Source organism: Sinocyclocheilus grahami, unplaced genomic scaffold (genome assembly GCF_001515645.1).
Source record: "Sinocyclocheilus grahami isolate Dianchi unplaced genomic scaffold, SAMN03320097.WGS_v1.1 scaffold141.1, whole genome shotgun sequence".
NCBI lineage: Eukaryota > Metazoa > Chordata > Actinopteri > Cypriniformes > Cyprinidae > Sinocyclocheilus > Sinocyclocheilus grahami.
Window position 1 is genome coordinate 939,102 of NW_015505320.1, and position 15,096 is coordinate 954,197.

Consider the following 15,096-nt stretch of genomic DNA (forward strand, 5'->3'; position numbering starts at 1 on the left):
AGTGGTGTTACAGTTTGTTCTTTTTTTATACTTTACAAATATAGGGCATCTAAAGTGATATGATATGCACATAATATACCTGTACATACAACTGTCTATTGTTCTATACCTGTACATACAATTGTCGATTTGTATATTTTTTATTCCTTATTTTACTTGTTCTATTTTATTTTTTATTTTTTTTATTATCTGTGTTTTTGTTCTGTCGCTGTCATTCTGTTACACTGTGGAAGCTTCTGAACAAATTCCTCGTATGTGTAAACATACCTGGCAATAAAGCTCATTCTGCTTCTGATTCTGATTCTGATCAGCTATATGTTCACTTACAAATTTCGCTAACAAAACAGTTCACTGGGGAATAACCTTGGCCATATTTGTGCAGGGCATAGAACAAACATTATAAACAAACAAACATAAAAATAAAATTACTAGCCTATAAAATTTCATTCGTTTTAATTATTTGATCTACTGTCAGTTACACAATTATTGTCAGATTTGCAATGAAATAAAAGAGACACTCTTTGATAAATGACAAATTGTCATAATAAACTGTTTATTTATCAATTTTTAACTATATTTATAGCAATAATTATTTGTATATTTTATATGCACTGTAGTTTTTGAAGGACTGACAATGGGATTTAAACTGTGCACTGTTTATAGCATAATACTGCAGATCTGTATAATGTTATACATTCTATTTGTTGTCTATTTCATACATAATAGGATGCATATCACCACAACTGCCATCATCCCAAGCCAGAGTCCTCTATAACACCACAGTCTTGTAGTCCCTTATAGTCATCAGGCTGACCAAGACCCCAGTTGGTAAAAGTCAATTGCTTCCCCTCAGGGTCCACAAAACGTCCCTCTGTTTCTCTGTCTGAGACTCCAATGTATGGCTTCTTACTACTTAAACCACTGGATACTACTAATTTCAAAAACGCTTCGTTTTCTATAAAAGATCTGGGCAAAACCATTATTCCACCAAAACCAAGACCGTTGTGTCCAGGAGTGCCAGGAACTCCACCATATGCAGGACAGTTCAGGTTCTGAGGTTCAGCTCAAACCAACAGCTGCAGTGCAAACTAAAGGAACAGAAGAGCCTTGAGGAACAGCTTTAAAGGGATAGTTCACCCAAAAATAAAAACTTGATGTTTATCTGCTTACCCCCAGGGCATCCAAGATGTATATGATTTTGTTTCTTCAGTAGAATACAAATGAAGATTTTTAACTCAAACCGTTGCAGTCTGTCAGTCATTTAATGTAAGTGAATGAGAGTAAAAAAATCATACACAAACAAAACCAAATTAAACCCTGCGGCTTGTGACGATACATTGATGTGTAAAGACACGAAACGATCGGTGTGTGCAAGAAACTGAACAGTATTTACAGTATATAGTTTTTTTTTACCTCTGTTTCCCTGCAATGTCTGAACTGTCCTGAGCGCGTTCGGGTCTTCTTCTTCAGCCGGCGAGTGATGCGTCTTCTTCTTCTTCTTCTTGCTTCACGGCAGATCGCAGACTTATAAGTGCATTACTGCCACCTATCTCTCAAATGGACCATTGACACTCCTAATTGAGATTGTGGATAGAATCAGAATCAGAATCAGAATGAGCTTTATTGCCAGGTATGTTTACACATAGGGGAGAGAACACGACCCTGAGGAGCTCCAGTGCTGGTTATATGGGTGCTGGATGTGTATTTTCCCAGCCTCACTAGCTGCTGCCTGTCTGTCAGGAAGCTGTTGATCCACTGACAGACAGAGGTGGGCACGGAGAGCTGAGTTAGTTTGGGCAGGAGGAGGTTTGATAGAGTGTCAATGGTCCATTTGAGAGATAGGTGGTGGTAATGCACTTATAAGTAGAAGAAGAAGACCCGAACGCGCTCAGGACAGTTCAGACATTGCGGTGAATCAGAGGTAAAAAACGATATAAATACTGTTCAGTTTCTTGCACAGACCGATCGTTTCATGTCTTTACACATCAATGTATCGTCACGAGCCGCAGGGTTTAATTTGATTTTGTTTGTGTATGTTTTTTTTTACTCTCAAAGCCATGATTCCCATTCACTTCCATTAATTGACTGACAGACGGCAACGGTTTGAGATAAAAATCTTCATTTGTGTTCTACTGAAGATACAAAGTCACCTACATCTTGGATGCCCTGGTGGTAAGCATGGCATCTTTCTTTCGTAGATTTACTGCAATTATTCTCAGCTCTTTTCAAATAACATTCAAATTCTTACTAGTTCATCAATGGAGGAGTCCAAGTGATGCAATGTCTGTTGCCCAACAAGTCCACAAGACTAAAATCACACAACTGACTGAAGAAAGGAGGGTCTTCTTGCTTTAAATCTTAGGGGTTTGTTGTTGTGAATTTCCTTTTCTGAAAAAGAGCTCTTTCTCTCAGATATACTTCCCACACAATGTACTCATGTGGAGTGGGCTTTTTTTTAGGCTCAGAAAGCATCATGCCTGAAGAGGCCTCCTTGGTAAATGGTTACAATTATAATATGTGACCCTGGACCACAAAACCAGTCATAAGTTGCACGGGTATATTTGTAGCAATAGCCAACAACATACTTTATGTGTCAAATGATGGATTTTTCTTTTATGTCAGAATTTATTAGGATAAAGATCATGTTCCATGAAGGTATTTTGTAAATTTCTTACCGAAAAAATATCAAAACTTAATTTTTGATTAGAAATATGCATTGCTAAGAACTATATATGTTTATAATACACATTTTAAAATTGTATTGCATACCTGCTGCTGCCATAATAAATACCCATTTCTAATGTTTACGTGCTTTTCTTTTCTTTCTGCTCCCAGTCGCTGTGGTGGAGCAGTTATGAAGTATTGTTCTTTTAAACACTTTCCAGCAAAACAATTACCGTCCGAATAAGGCTTAAACTGCTCATGTGAGTGAAGAAAGAATTTTCTTTTTCTAAATATGAGATGCCTACGGAAGTTCTAAGCGGCCATGCATTATTATTTTTTTCCTTCTTGTTTTCTCGTTATATCGACATAACGAGAGTTGTTTTCTCGTTATAACGACTTATGAACAATACTGTACAAATTATAGCGATCACGAGGTCGTTCATATTCTATCCCAAACGCGTACAGTAAAGTGGACATACAGTATAGCCTACAACACCCCATCAGTTATATTCAGGTCAATAGGGCCACCTGTTGGCGCAGTTTTGTAACTTAGTGAACAACTTTTTTATGTCGAGATCACGAGAAAATTAAGTCGTTATAACGAGAAAACAACTCTCGTTATGTCGATATAACGAGAAAATAAGTCGTTATAACGAGATTACACGAAGGGAAAAAAAATAATGCATGGCCGCTTAGAACTTCCGTAGACGCCCTCTCAACCATACATGCGTCTATATTCGGTTCATTACGGTAGTGAAATACATCGGTGAGGAAGTTATCTAGTTTCACCCGTGAGATGCAGTCGGCAGTTTACTTGATTTTACACAAATACCTGATCACAAAGCGTTAAAGGTGAGGTATTTTCTTTATTTTGTTTAGTCACACCACTGAATGAACCATGTATCACTTAATAATCCAAATATAGTGCATGCGTTTATTTACAACAGTGTTGCTTGGAGATTTTCCTGTCAATAATCACAATAATCAGTGTCAGACAGACAACTCTCTACTTGTTTGTCTGTTATGTTTGTGCACATTTATGACCATAAAGAAGTGATTCTCGGTATTATGGTTTTATCGGAGACATGGTTAAAAAAATTCTGTTTCAAATAAGGACTTAAGCATTGTTGGTTATAATGTTTATAGGGCTGATCGATCTAATAGAGGAGGTGGAGTTGCAGTTTTTATTAAAACTAAATATAGTACGAATATGCTTTTATCTAAATCGGCAAAAAATCTATTTGATCTTTTAGCTTTAAATATTGAGGTTTCTAAAACCTGCAATATTACTTTAGTTGGATGCTATAGTCCACCTTCAGCAGTAAATGAAATCTTATCTTCCTTGACACAGATTATATCAGATCTAGACCCTAAAGAATTAGTCCTGATCGGTGATTTAAATTGGAACTGGTTACAACCAGTATCTGATGATCTAAAAGCATACTGTAATTCAATGAATCTTTTTCAGATAGTAAATAGTCCTACTAGACCAAATTTTAAATGTCCTAAAAACTCATCATTAATTGATTTAATTATAACTAATGTCCCTCATAAATATTCCATAGCATCTGTATTTGCAAATGATATAAGTAACCACTGTGTTGTTGTTAGGAATACAAACATTCCCAAACCTAAACCATGTATTATTATTATTATTAAACGCGATATGAAACATTTTAAGGAACAAGCTTTTTTACGTGACTTGTGATTTGTGTATGTTTCTGTGTATGTAAACGAATGCATTTTGTTTTATGTGTAACTAAATGTGCTGCCTATCTTGGCCAGGACCCTCTTGTAAATGAGATTTTAAATCTGAAAAGATTTTTAATTTCCTGGTTAAATAAAGGTAAATAAAAAATAAATAATTCTAAAAATGTAGAAATGAGGGAGTGCTGATGAATCTTTATCTTATGTATGTGGCAATATAGAACAGACACTGCGAAGACAAAGATTGTTCTTCATTGATTATCAGCTAAGATAGAGGACTTTGTCCCAGACTCACTGCCACTTGGTACGCTTCGATTGACCGTAAGTGCCCTGTAAAGTGAACTTTACAACTCATTCAGAAATCTAAAGAGCGTACGTGTTTAATTCGAAGGGAAGGCAAACGGCATAGGGATAAGGTACATCACTTTGCTGGCAGTTGAGAGGGGAAATGATACCAGTAAGACCAGTACGTAAAGAAGCTGGAATTAAATAAACAAGGTGAAAAGGAGTGGAGGCAGCTTGTTGGATTTTCCAGGTGTGTCTACAATGTTGTTTGCATGAGACACACCCATGCTTGTCAGTCCTAGTTATTTTTGATTATTGTACTGAATTGTCTTCACCTTTAAACAGAAAATCTCACAGGATTGACAGTTTATGGTATTGAGTGTTGAAATAGGCTATTATTATTATTATTAGTAGTAGTAGTAGTAGTATCATCATCATTATCACACATGTATTACAAGCTGTAGATATTTTGTTTTTCTAATGTTGCTAGCTACTAATAGGGCCTAATTAAAAAGAGGAAAATTATCTAAAATCCCAAACAATTAAAAAAAAAATCTGTCAGTTAGCACAATTACTTTAGATTATATGCAAAAACGTAAAACTCATCAGAGCTTGTATGATCTTGTTGAACTAAAAAAGGTAAAACATGGAAAGAGGCCTTTAAAAAAGTGTGTGTGACCAGGATATAGTAGCGTTTTATCTTGAAACAATGTATGCTGCTGTTTTGCCTTCTGACAGGTAGTTTCAAGGAGGTTTATTATTTAAATCTAATTTGCAGGAAATTTTGTGGGACGTATTTTGTGCCCTGTCTCAAGAATCAGTTTGGTGCTGTACTTTTAGCATTTGCAGTGTCTCTAGATAAAACCATAATTTCCTGTTCTGTGTTTCTCCTTTCTTCGGCCAAACAGAAATGAAGACTCCGGCTCCCCTTCAGACTGATCTGAAGGCAAACACAGATGCCAGACTACAGCGAAACTATAGCAGTTCAAGGCTGGAAAATCGCTTTCTGGCTCAAGCACCCTCAGTATTGTCTCAGCATCAGCACACATCTCCATCCTGGGCCAAGCAGACCTCCATCTCCTCACAATGTCCAGCACTCCAGCCAACCAGCCTGTCCTCCACCATGGCCACCTCCTCTCTTCTGTCATCCACAACGATGAGCTCACAATCCTCTTCCTCCTCTCTGCTGAGCACTAAGAATACCCTCATAATGGAGCCTTCACTTCATTTTCCAGTCTCATCCTCTTTAGCCTCCTCCTATTCCCATAATCCTTTACTCTCTTACTCCAAAATGTCAACTCCCAGTGCTGCCCCACCTCTCTGCTCCTATCCGTCACCTTCAATGGAGAATAAAGCAATCTCAAATGAAAAGAGAGAAGGTGAAGACATGCTTTTCTCACCTGACGGGCTGCTGGGATCTAGTGAGGAGCCTAGACAGGTATAGAGTGATTTCTTCTAATGCTTTGTAAGAATGTATGTAAATTAATGTAGCATCATTTTTTTCAGATTTATTTTTAATTCCGCCTCCAGAAATTTTTACTTTCGTTACTTATATTTACTTACAAATACCTTGCAAGGATGGGTATTTTCTTTGGGAAATGCAAATATAGTTAACTATATTCTCTCTGTACATCTTAATAGGATGCGAGTCATGAAAGCTTGGAAGAGGATGACCAGAAGCTGTCTTCTGAGATGCCTGTTCTGAATATGGATTTAGATGGTGAGGGGGAGCAGACTGGTGCTCCTCATGAGGAGTTTGGGGTGCTTGAAGCAAGCGAGGATGAGCATCTTGTGGAATTGAGGGACAGAAAGGTGAGTCGAGTGAGCACAATTCTAGGGTTTGTGTGAACCTAAATAATGGTTAATAATGTGCTAGCCCTACTTATTTATTTTTAGCTTTGTTTATATGCATTCTTTGGTGATTATATTTAGACAGTCTGCACACATGTGCATGTTAAATTTAGTCTTTTATTTTCCCTTTATACCCTATATCATAAAGGTGTGGATAATTCAGATTGTTTGGAATTTTCACAGTAACATTTGGGTAGCCTTAATTAACATGAATTGATTAATGAATGAGCTTTATATATAATATATTATAATATAATATTTGAAATCAGTCAACATTTCTTATGTGACAGTTCTTTTGTTTGTCCTTCAGAACAACCTGCTGAATATGGTATGCTGCTCCCTTGTCAATAAGAGCTGTACCCCAGGCCAGAAAGACTGGGATAAGAAGAGGAGTGTGTGGGCCATTATTAAGATTCTGGCCACAGAGATTACCACAGAAGACCCTGAGTTTCTCCTAAAGGTTGGCGTTTTTTGCCTGTGTGAGTGTGTGGGGGTTATGTTGTCAAGTGTTAAAAGGGTTAATGAACTGAGAAATCAAAATTCCCTTGATCATTTGATATATAAAATGCTTTAAAAACATCCTGTAAGGTTCAAAACTTCCTCATTAGTCTTAAAAACAGCTTGCATTGAAGCCAATCTGCCAAAACGACAGGTTGTGGAATGTAACACTTTATGACGTAATAGTGTGGCTAAATACTGCCTGCTAATAGTGTGGCTAAAGATCAATGCCTGCTTCAACATCACAACCTGTTTAGCCCCACCCACCAATTTGCGCACATCGTAAGTACATTTCTGAAAATTAGACATTTTTGAGTTTTGAAACTTTGAAACATAAAACAGGATGTTTTTATAGTACAATGACCTCTTATATGTCAAACTTAATTTCAAAACTAGTTTTGCGTATTTGCATTGGATTTAGGTTGCAGTCTATACTAGGCAGGAACTAAACATTCGTATCACAGCCAACTTCCTGCTGGCACTGGCGGCCCATCTGCCTGGTTCTAAGCCACACTTGAGAAGATACTTTTGTGCTGCTGTACAGCTGCCATCTGATTGGCTGGAGGTGACAAGAATCTATAGCACGGTAAGTGTTAATATTAAATATCTTACTCGTACCATATTCATATGCCGATTACGGTTTTAACATGGTTGATGTTTAAATAAGGATTTTATTTTGCTCCTATTGTAGTATTCTTGTTTTTTCATGCTTTTTAAATGTTTTTGTGCAGTGTTTCAGTAAATCTTTACCCTCCTGCCTGAAAAAAGCTCTAGTGGATAAATTTAAGCAGTTCACTGAATATCAGCTGACCAAATACAATACACGGAAGCATCGCTGCAAACACAACAAGAAACGAAATAAAGGAGAGGTAATATGTCAAAAAAAACTTTTAAAAACGTTTACATTAAGAAATTTTGAATACCATATTTTCAGTGTTGCACACATCATAACATATGATTTCTTTTTAGATTTTTTCCAGTCAACATCACTTTTAAAATGCTTTTGTTTCCTATCCCTCTACTTTCAGAAAAACTCTGCTGCACAGTGGAAAATATGGGGTGACCTTGTCAGAGTTGATGACTCCATTCTCAAAAAATATGTGAGCTTTGTTGTGTTTAGTTTGATCTGTTTGACGTTACATAACATTACAAATTACTATTGCACATTGTCACTACTGAACATCTTATGATGCAGTTCTGCATGTTTTGATACAGTTGGAGAGCCAGAATCGTACTGCAAAGGATAAAAAACAGAGTGAATTCAGCCTCAAGAAAATGATAAAGCGCCTTCACATCAAAGAACCTGCAGAACATGTCATGGCCATTCTGGGAAAGAAGTTAGTCCTACAAGCTGGCATACACATTTTTGCCAATATCCTCAGTCCAGTGTAACTTCCAGCCACGTGTGAGCATGTTTGTTGTCTGTCTTTGCATGCAGATACCCGAGTGATCTGAAGGCCTTCTCTCGCAGTGGTCTTAGTGGGGTTTGGGAGAGAGAGAGAGCTGGAAAGCCAATGAAACTTAAGCAGCCCGACACGTGGGAATGCAAACTTAGTCAGGAGGGAAACAAAGCTGCCACCTGGGAGAAACTCATCGGTGTGAATGAGGGACATGCACTGGGTCATTAACTGTCTTAATTCTTGAACATCTACTCAAACTTGTGTATGTTTTTTGTAATTGCAGATGGAAAGTCTCTTCCTTTTATGGCAATGCTGAGGAACCTGAGGAACATGATCTCTGTGGGCATCAGTGAGAAACATCATACTAAGATCCTCAACAGACTGACCTCGAAGGTGAGCATCTCTTAATTCAGTCTTTTGCACACTGAAACGTATGTAGCATGATGAAGTAATTTATGGGTTTATGGTGTTTAATCTTCCAGAATGCTGTAATCCAGAGCAGGCAGTTTCCTTTCCGTTTCCTGTCTGCATATAAAGTCATTTTGGAGCTCAGTAAATTTGGTAAGTTTATGTATGAAGGATGTACCTGGATCAACAGTCAACCAGTCAAATTATAGCTTAAAATGCAGTTTTGTAATAATAAATTACATATTAAAATATATTAAAATAGAAAGGAGTTATTTTAAAATGTAATACCATTTCACAGTTAAACTGTTTTTAGTATATTTTTAATCAAATAAATGCAGCTTTGCTGAGCATCTTTCTTTCAAAAACTTTTGAACAGTAGTGTACAAAGAATTTTGTCCTAATGAAAGATGTAGTTATGGTATTTTAGGGAAATTTTGTATTTTAATCTACAAAATTTTGGATCTCACTGGATGTCGATGAATCCATATTAATCTAAATAAATCTAAATATTAATCACACTAAGGAATCTTGGTGTGATTCTGGAGGCAGACCTTAGTTTCAGTAGTCATGTCAAAGCAGTAACTAAATGAGCATACTATCATCTAAAAAAAACATTGCTAGAATTAGAGGTTTTGTTTCCAGTCAATACTTGGAGAAACTTATTCATGCCTTTATCACCAGCAGGGTGGACTATTGTAATGGTCTTCTCACCGGCCTTCACGAGAAGACCATTAGACAGCTGCAGCTCATCCAGAACGCTGCTGCCAGAATTCTGACTAGAACCAGAAAATCTGAGCAAATCACACCTTAGGTCCTTACACTGGCTTCCAGTTACATTTAGGATTGATTTAAAAGTACTTTTACTCGTTTATAAATCACTCAATGGCCTAGGACCTAAATACATTGCAGATATGCTCACTGAATCTGTGATTATTTTTTGTATTATTGTCACTTTCTTTTCTTTTATGTAAAGCACTTTGAATTACCATTGTGTATGAAATGTGCTATATAAATAAACTTGCCTTGCCTAAATGAGAGAGCACATTCCCACAGTGTCTTCGATAGACCTGCGCCTGAGGAAGTTTGAGTGACATGTTCTCCCTTTTCAGCTGGTGGGCCTGCGGTCGAGATGCCAAGCTCCAGGGAGATCCTGCAAGGGGTTCTTAAGAAATTCCCGAAAAGCAAACGATTCCGACGATACAAATGGGAAACAACCGCACGCAAGAGACTGAGGATTACAATGAGAGTTCCCTTCGTCTACCGCATATTCAATATCAAACGCAATCTCCTGAAAAAAGCAAAGTGTGTATTGCTGAATTTTTTGTGTAATATTAAACAAAACCTTTACGTAGTATTAAGATTTTGGATCAAAAAATACTACTATAATAAACAAGTTTAGTTCATTTTACCCCTGCATTGACTTTGTTTTTTGTGATGTAATTTGTTAGTCAGAGGCTGTACACTCAGGAGCTTCTGAACAAGTACTGCTGTGCTTTGGAGAAAGCTGTGCAGATCTCCTGCAAGTATAACATCCCGCCTCTCCCTGGACGCACTCTTGTGATCTGTAAGGCTAATATTTCAGAGGGTCGGAACTGGAGTGGTGCTGATGATGTCTGCTTGCCCCCTGAAAGCACCGAAGACATTGATGAGAATAAACTCTCAGCATCGGTCAGTTATGGACATCTTATTGTTTAGGTTACCAGTACAATACAGTTTTGCTTTTATGTTTTTTTTCAGAGTGACTGTGGATTATAATTTTGTTACATTTTAGAAATTAGGCTTCTAGTATAAATGAAACATATTGTGAACCATATGTTCTGCAGGTACAGGAAGCTACAATGCTTTTATGCATGATGATTAACTACTGTAGCGAAGATTCCCGAGTCATGCTACATAGACATGAAGGTCTCCAGGAGGTCAAGCTGAAGTCTGACATCATTTTTGATAATGTGAGACAAGCAGTGAAGCAAGTGGAGGTAAGAATTTCCCTTTTATTCTGAATATACAATATATACAATAATATACAAGCAGCCCTTTTACACATTTTTTTTCTATTTAATAAAATAGTTACATTAAAATAAAACTCTTAAAAATAAAACATTAAAATAACATAAAATGTATAATAAAACACTATGAATAGAATAAAATAAAGATAAAATCAGTAATTCTACAAGTGAAGTTGGGCATCATGATATTTTAATGTACAGAATGAAAATGGATATTCATTTTGAGATTCATTAAAGATTGATTTTAACTGTGATATTAAATTATTAGTGTTTTAAACTAAATGTAAAGAGTGGAAATAAGCATGTAAAGTTACAAGTTACAATGCTTTTTGATGTTCTTCTTAAGTACATAATTTTTTGATGATTTCACTCCTTTTTTTGTTTTATTCTCTGTCTCTCGCTGTCCCTCTTTCTCTCAGGATTTTAATGATGACAATGTACAATCCGAATTTATGTCTCCTGCAACACTGTTCACTAAGCTAACTGAAGAGAAAACAAAGGTGTGAGCCCCTTTTATATTTCTTATTATACCAGAATTAATTACAATTATTTTGCACATGACATGTCTGTTATAACATCTTCCTTCACAGCTGGATCGTATAGTTGTGTTTGAAAATGAATACACCGACAGTTATTTAATGGCGGATCTCAATAACTATCGGCAAGATATCAACCGTGATGCTGTTGTGATAGATGTGCTGCTCGGAAACATGTACGTTTTGTGGAACTTGTTCTCCATTTGCCCAAATTGAAAATTTACTTATTTTCATTCAAATGTCTGCTGCTTGGATATGTGGTAACATTTGCTGTAGTTGCAAATAAATATTTTATTGTTTGTTTTGAACAGGTCTCCAAATGAAAATTTGAAATACAAACTGAGTTCCAACATTATAGAGCTTTGGGGGTTTAGCGAGCAGATCCTGAAGTAAGATCTTTAGCTGAAATCTTATGTCATACTTAATATATGTTATTTCTTGTGAAAAAGCATGGAGTTGTCAGCAAGAGCTAGTTTAGGATCTAAGGTTGGGGTTGGTAAGATTTATTAAAATGTTTTTGTAGATGTCTGTTTTGCTCACAAAGGCTGCGTTAAATACAGTCAAAACAGTAATATTATGAAATATTATCACATATAGTAACTTTTAAAAATTTAACTTATTCCTTTGATGACAAAACTGAATTTTCAGCAGCCGTTACTCCAGTCTTCAGTGTCACATGATACATCAGAAATCATTCTAATATACTGAATTGGTGCTCAAGAAAAATTCTTCTAATTATTTTCAATGCTGAAAATAATTTCAGCATTAGTTTGTAAATAACAATGTATTTTACTTACTACTTTACTTTTGAATCTAATCTGATAGACAATGGCTGGAGTTTCAGATGTTCATTTAGATTTGTTTTGTGGTCGTAGGTTTGTCTCAGAGAGAGGCTCCTCAAGGATGCTGCAGCATGTGGAGCACATGGACAGAGTCTATAACATCCCGCCACCACAGGGGCGCAAAACTGAACCTGAGCGAGCTGCCGATGTCATCTCACTGCCAGCAACACCAAAGTTCAAGTATAACCACAAAAAAAAATCCACGAGTTACTTGTATTAAAGAAAATGTTCATCAATCACTTTATGTTCGGTGGTTGTGGTCTAGCATATATTCCAGTGGAGTCCAGACAGGTCATTAGTACATTGAAAACCATTGTTGGGGGTAACGCGAGTTACGTAATCCGATTACTTTTTTTCAAGTAATTATTAAAGTAACGCATAACTTTTTAAAATTTACAATCAAATATTTGAGTCACTTTTTCAAATAAGTAACACCAGTAACTTTGCTTTCCTATTTATTGACTGACAGCTCTCCTGTCCCTGTGTTGAGAGAAATAGAGAGTAAGTGCAGAGGTGTTGTGTGCGCTGTGTAAACACGATATTTACTGTAGTTCTAGACTAAATGTAAACATGCATTTACTCGTCTCACTTGCACAAAAACAGATTCAGTATTTCTCAAAATGAATAAAAACAGTGAAAAGCAAACTCAGAATATTATGCAAATCTGCAATAAATAAATGTTAACACAAAAATCCTTTATGTATTTAATTCCTTCAGCCTGAGGCTTATTCATTTCACTTTTGATGAGAAAGGGCTTTTTATTTTTAATATTAAAAACAAACAAGCAGGCCAGATGAAAAAAAGTAATGCAAAAGTAACATAACGCATTGCTTTTAAATAAAAGGTAAGTAACGCAATTAGTTACTTTCTTAGGGAGTAACACAATATTGTAATGCATTACGTTTAAAAGTAACTTTCCCCAACACTGTTGGAAATGAAATACTGAATAAAACCTGTCTTCATCAGTTCTCTTTTCTCTCTTTTCATAGATGGAAGGGTGTGCGAGTGTTCATCTCTTCTACGTTCAGGGACATGCATGCGGAGAGGGATGTTCTTGTGCGTAGCGTGTTTCCCGAGCTCAGGAGACGAGCTGCTCTGCACTACCTCTACCTGCAGGAAGTGGAGCTGCGCTGGGGCGTCACAGAGGAGGAGTCTAACCGTGCTGTGGAGCTCTGTCTGTGGGAGGTCTGCCGCAGCCAGCTGCTGCTCGGGATTCTGGGAGAGAGATACGGCCTTGTGCCGCCCTGCCCCACCCTACCTGAGCTTCCTCAATACAGCTGGGTAATTACATTTATTTGTCTGATAGATGCTTTATTAAAAGTGTGATCCAGGTGATTATTATTAATCACGTACAGTCTTGCTGCATAACAAGTTTAATGTTAACCAGAGTTAACGTTGGCCAGAAAGTTGCAAGCTAAATAAGAGAGGCAAAAAAAAATAAAAATAAAGTATGCTACTGTTCAGAAGCTTGGGGAAATTGTTGTTATTATTATTATTATTTAAAGACATTAAGACTTTAAGCAAGAATGCATTAAATTGACCAAAAGTGAGAGTAAAGATATTTATAACATATAACTCCTTTTTTAAACTTCCTACACAACATAGATTCTTGAAAAAAGATAATTGTTTCCACAAAAATATTAAGCAGCACAACTTTCAACATTTTCAAAATTGAGTTTAATAAGAAGTGTTTCTTGATACAGGATATTTAATATCCTGTTTATCCTTGTCCTAAAGTCTCATGAATTGTTTTCATGCTTCACTCTGCCAGCTGAACTCTGCGCCTGATGGGTTATCCATCACTGAAATGGAGATTCGACAGTTTCAAGCTCTGTATCCAGACTCTGCCCAGAGCCGCGTGTTCTTCTACTTCAGATCACCTCGTCTCGCCAGGTATACATTCATTTATTATTTATCTGCTGACTGGATTCATTTTGTAGTTTACAGACGGCAGCCTAGGAATTAAATAATGGAAAACACAACATCAACTGCAAGCTGATGTTTCTGAGGCTCTGTGATTTACATTAGATACATTTCATGTGTTTGTGTTTAGTTCGGTGCCAGTGGCATGGAGGACAGACTTTGTGGCAGAATCCAAAGAAGCTGAAGCTAAAATGAACAGCCTGAAAACATGGATCCGGAACAACGACTTCAAAGTGACAGAAAAGTGAGTTCAGTATATTTGTTTTGTCAGCATAGTGAGTATTTATGTATTTGTTTTTTCACTGCTTCATATTCTCTTAGTTATCCCTGTGAATGGGGTGGGGTGGTGGATGGAAAGCCCTATCTGAAAGGCCTGGAGGACTTTGGGAAGGCAGCGCTGGAGGATATCTGGGAAGTCATACAGCAGCTCTTTGTGGAGGTCAGACTATGATTCTGCTTGAGACTAGAGACTATGAGTCTGCAGTTTGATACAAAAATGGCTCAACTGAAAATATATAACTTTTTTTAAATTCAGTACTCAATTATATTTGATCAATTATATATCCAAATCAATTTTATAATAATATTATATTAAAATTATATTAATATTAAAAATAATATTTATAATAAAGGAATCGGGATATTCTGCAATCTACATATTCAGAAATCTGTCAGCCTTGGCCAATGACAGTGTCTCAAAAATCTGACAGACAACAGATTTGATCCCGCCTTCTGGCCTAATTGGAAAATGAAACGTAGGGCAGTAGATAATATTTATATTATTATATTATATATTATATTTTCTATTTAATTATTGAATGTTCTGTTTTTTACTAAATAATTTTTGCTTTTAAAATAGTTTTTTTCTTTTCGTGTTAATCTATTTATCATCATGTTTGCACATTTCATAATTTATTTGATAAATTTTTTTCTTGACATATGGACCCTTATACACCCCCCCCCCCCCCCCCCCCCC

General features: G+C 36.5%; 1 protein-coding gene and 1 pseudogene across 1 annotated transcript in view; one reads left to right on the forward strand and one right to left on the reverse strand.

Annotated features, from left to right (window-relative positions):
* Window positions 1-589: 589 nt before the first annotated feature.
* Window positions 590-3,428, reverse strand: LOC107591429 (mannose-binding protein C-like; annotated as a pseudogene).
* tep1 (telomerase-associated protein 1) overlaps window positions 3,428-15,096 on the forward strand; it is a 32,804-nt gene continuing 21,135 nt past the window's right edge. Inside the window, exons 1-22 of the mRNA XM_016280508.1 lie at window positions 3,428-3,516; window positions 5,557-6,094; window positions 6,298-6,468; window positions 6,818-6,967; window positions 7,427-7,591; window positions 7,737-7,874; window positions 8,034-8,105; window positions 8,221-8,342; window positions 8,444-8,601; window positions 8,689-8,798; window positions 8,888-8,966; window positions 9,923-10,115; window positions 10,262-10,481; window positions 10,637-10,789; window positions 11,239-11,319; window positions 11,410-11,531; window positions 11,667-11,744; window positions 12,231-12,377; window positions 13,187-13,478; window positions 13,969-14,090; window positions 14,251-14,364; window positions 14,442-14,559. Coding sequence (XP_016135994.1) covers window positions 5,567-6,094; window positions 6,298-6,468; window positions 6,818-6,967; window positions 7,427-7,591; window positions 7,737-7,874; window positions 8,034-8,105; window positions 8,221-8,342; window positions 8,444-8,601; window positions 8,689-8,798; window positions 8,888-8,966; window positions 9,923-10,115; window positions 10,262-10,481; window positions 10,637-10,789; window positions 11,239-11,319; window positions 11,410-11,531; window positions 11,667-11,744; window positions 12,231-12,377; window positions 13,187-13,478; window positions 13,969-14,090; window positions 14,251-14,364; window positions 14,442-14,559 — 3,333 coding nt within the window. The 5' untranslated portion in view covers window positions 3,428-3,516; window positions 5,557-5,566. The remainder of the gene's footprint in view (window positions 3,517-5,556; window positions 6,095-6,297; window positions 6,469-6,817; window positions 6,968-7,426; window positions 7,592-7,736; window positions 7,875-8,033; window positions 8,106-8,220; window positions 8,343-8,443; window positions 8,602-8,688; window positions 8,799-8,887; window positions 8,967-9,922; window positions 10,116-10,261; window positions 10,482-10,636; window positions 10,790-11,238; window positions 11,320-11,409; window positions 11,532-11,666; window positions 11,745-12,230; window positions 12,378-13,186; window positions 13,479-13,968; window positions 14,091-14,250; window positions 14,365-14,441; window positions 14,560-15,096) is intronic.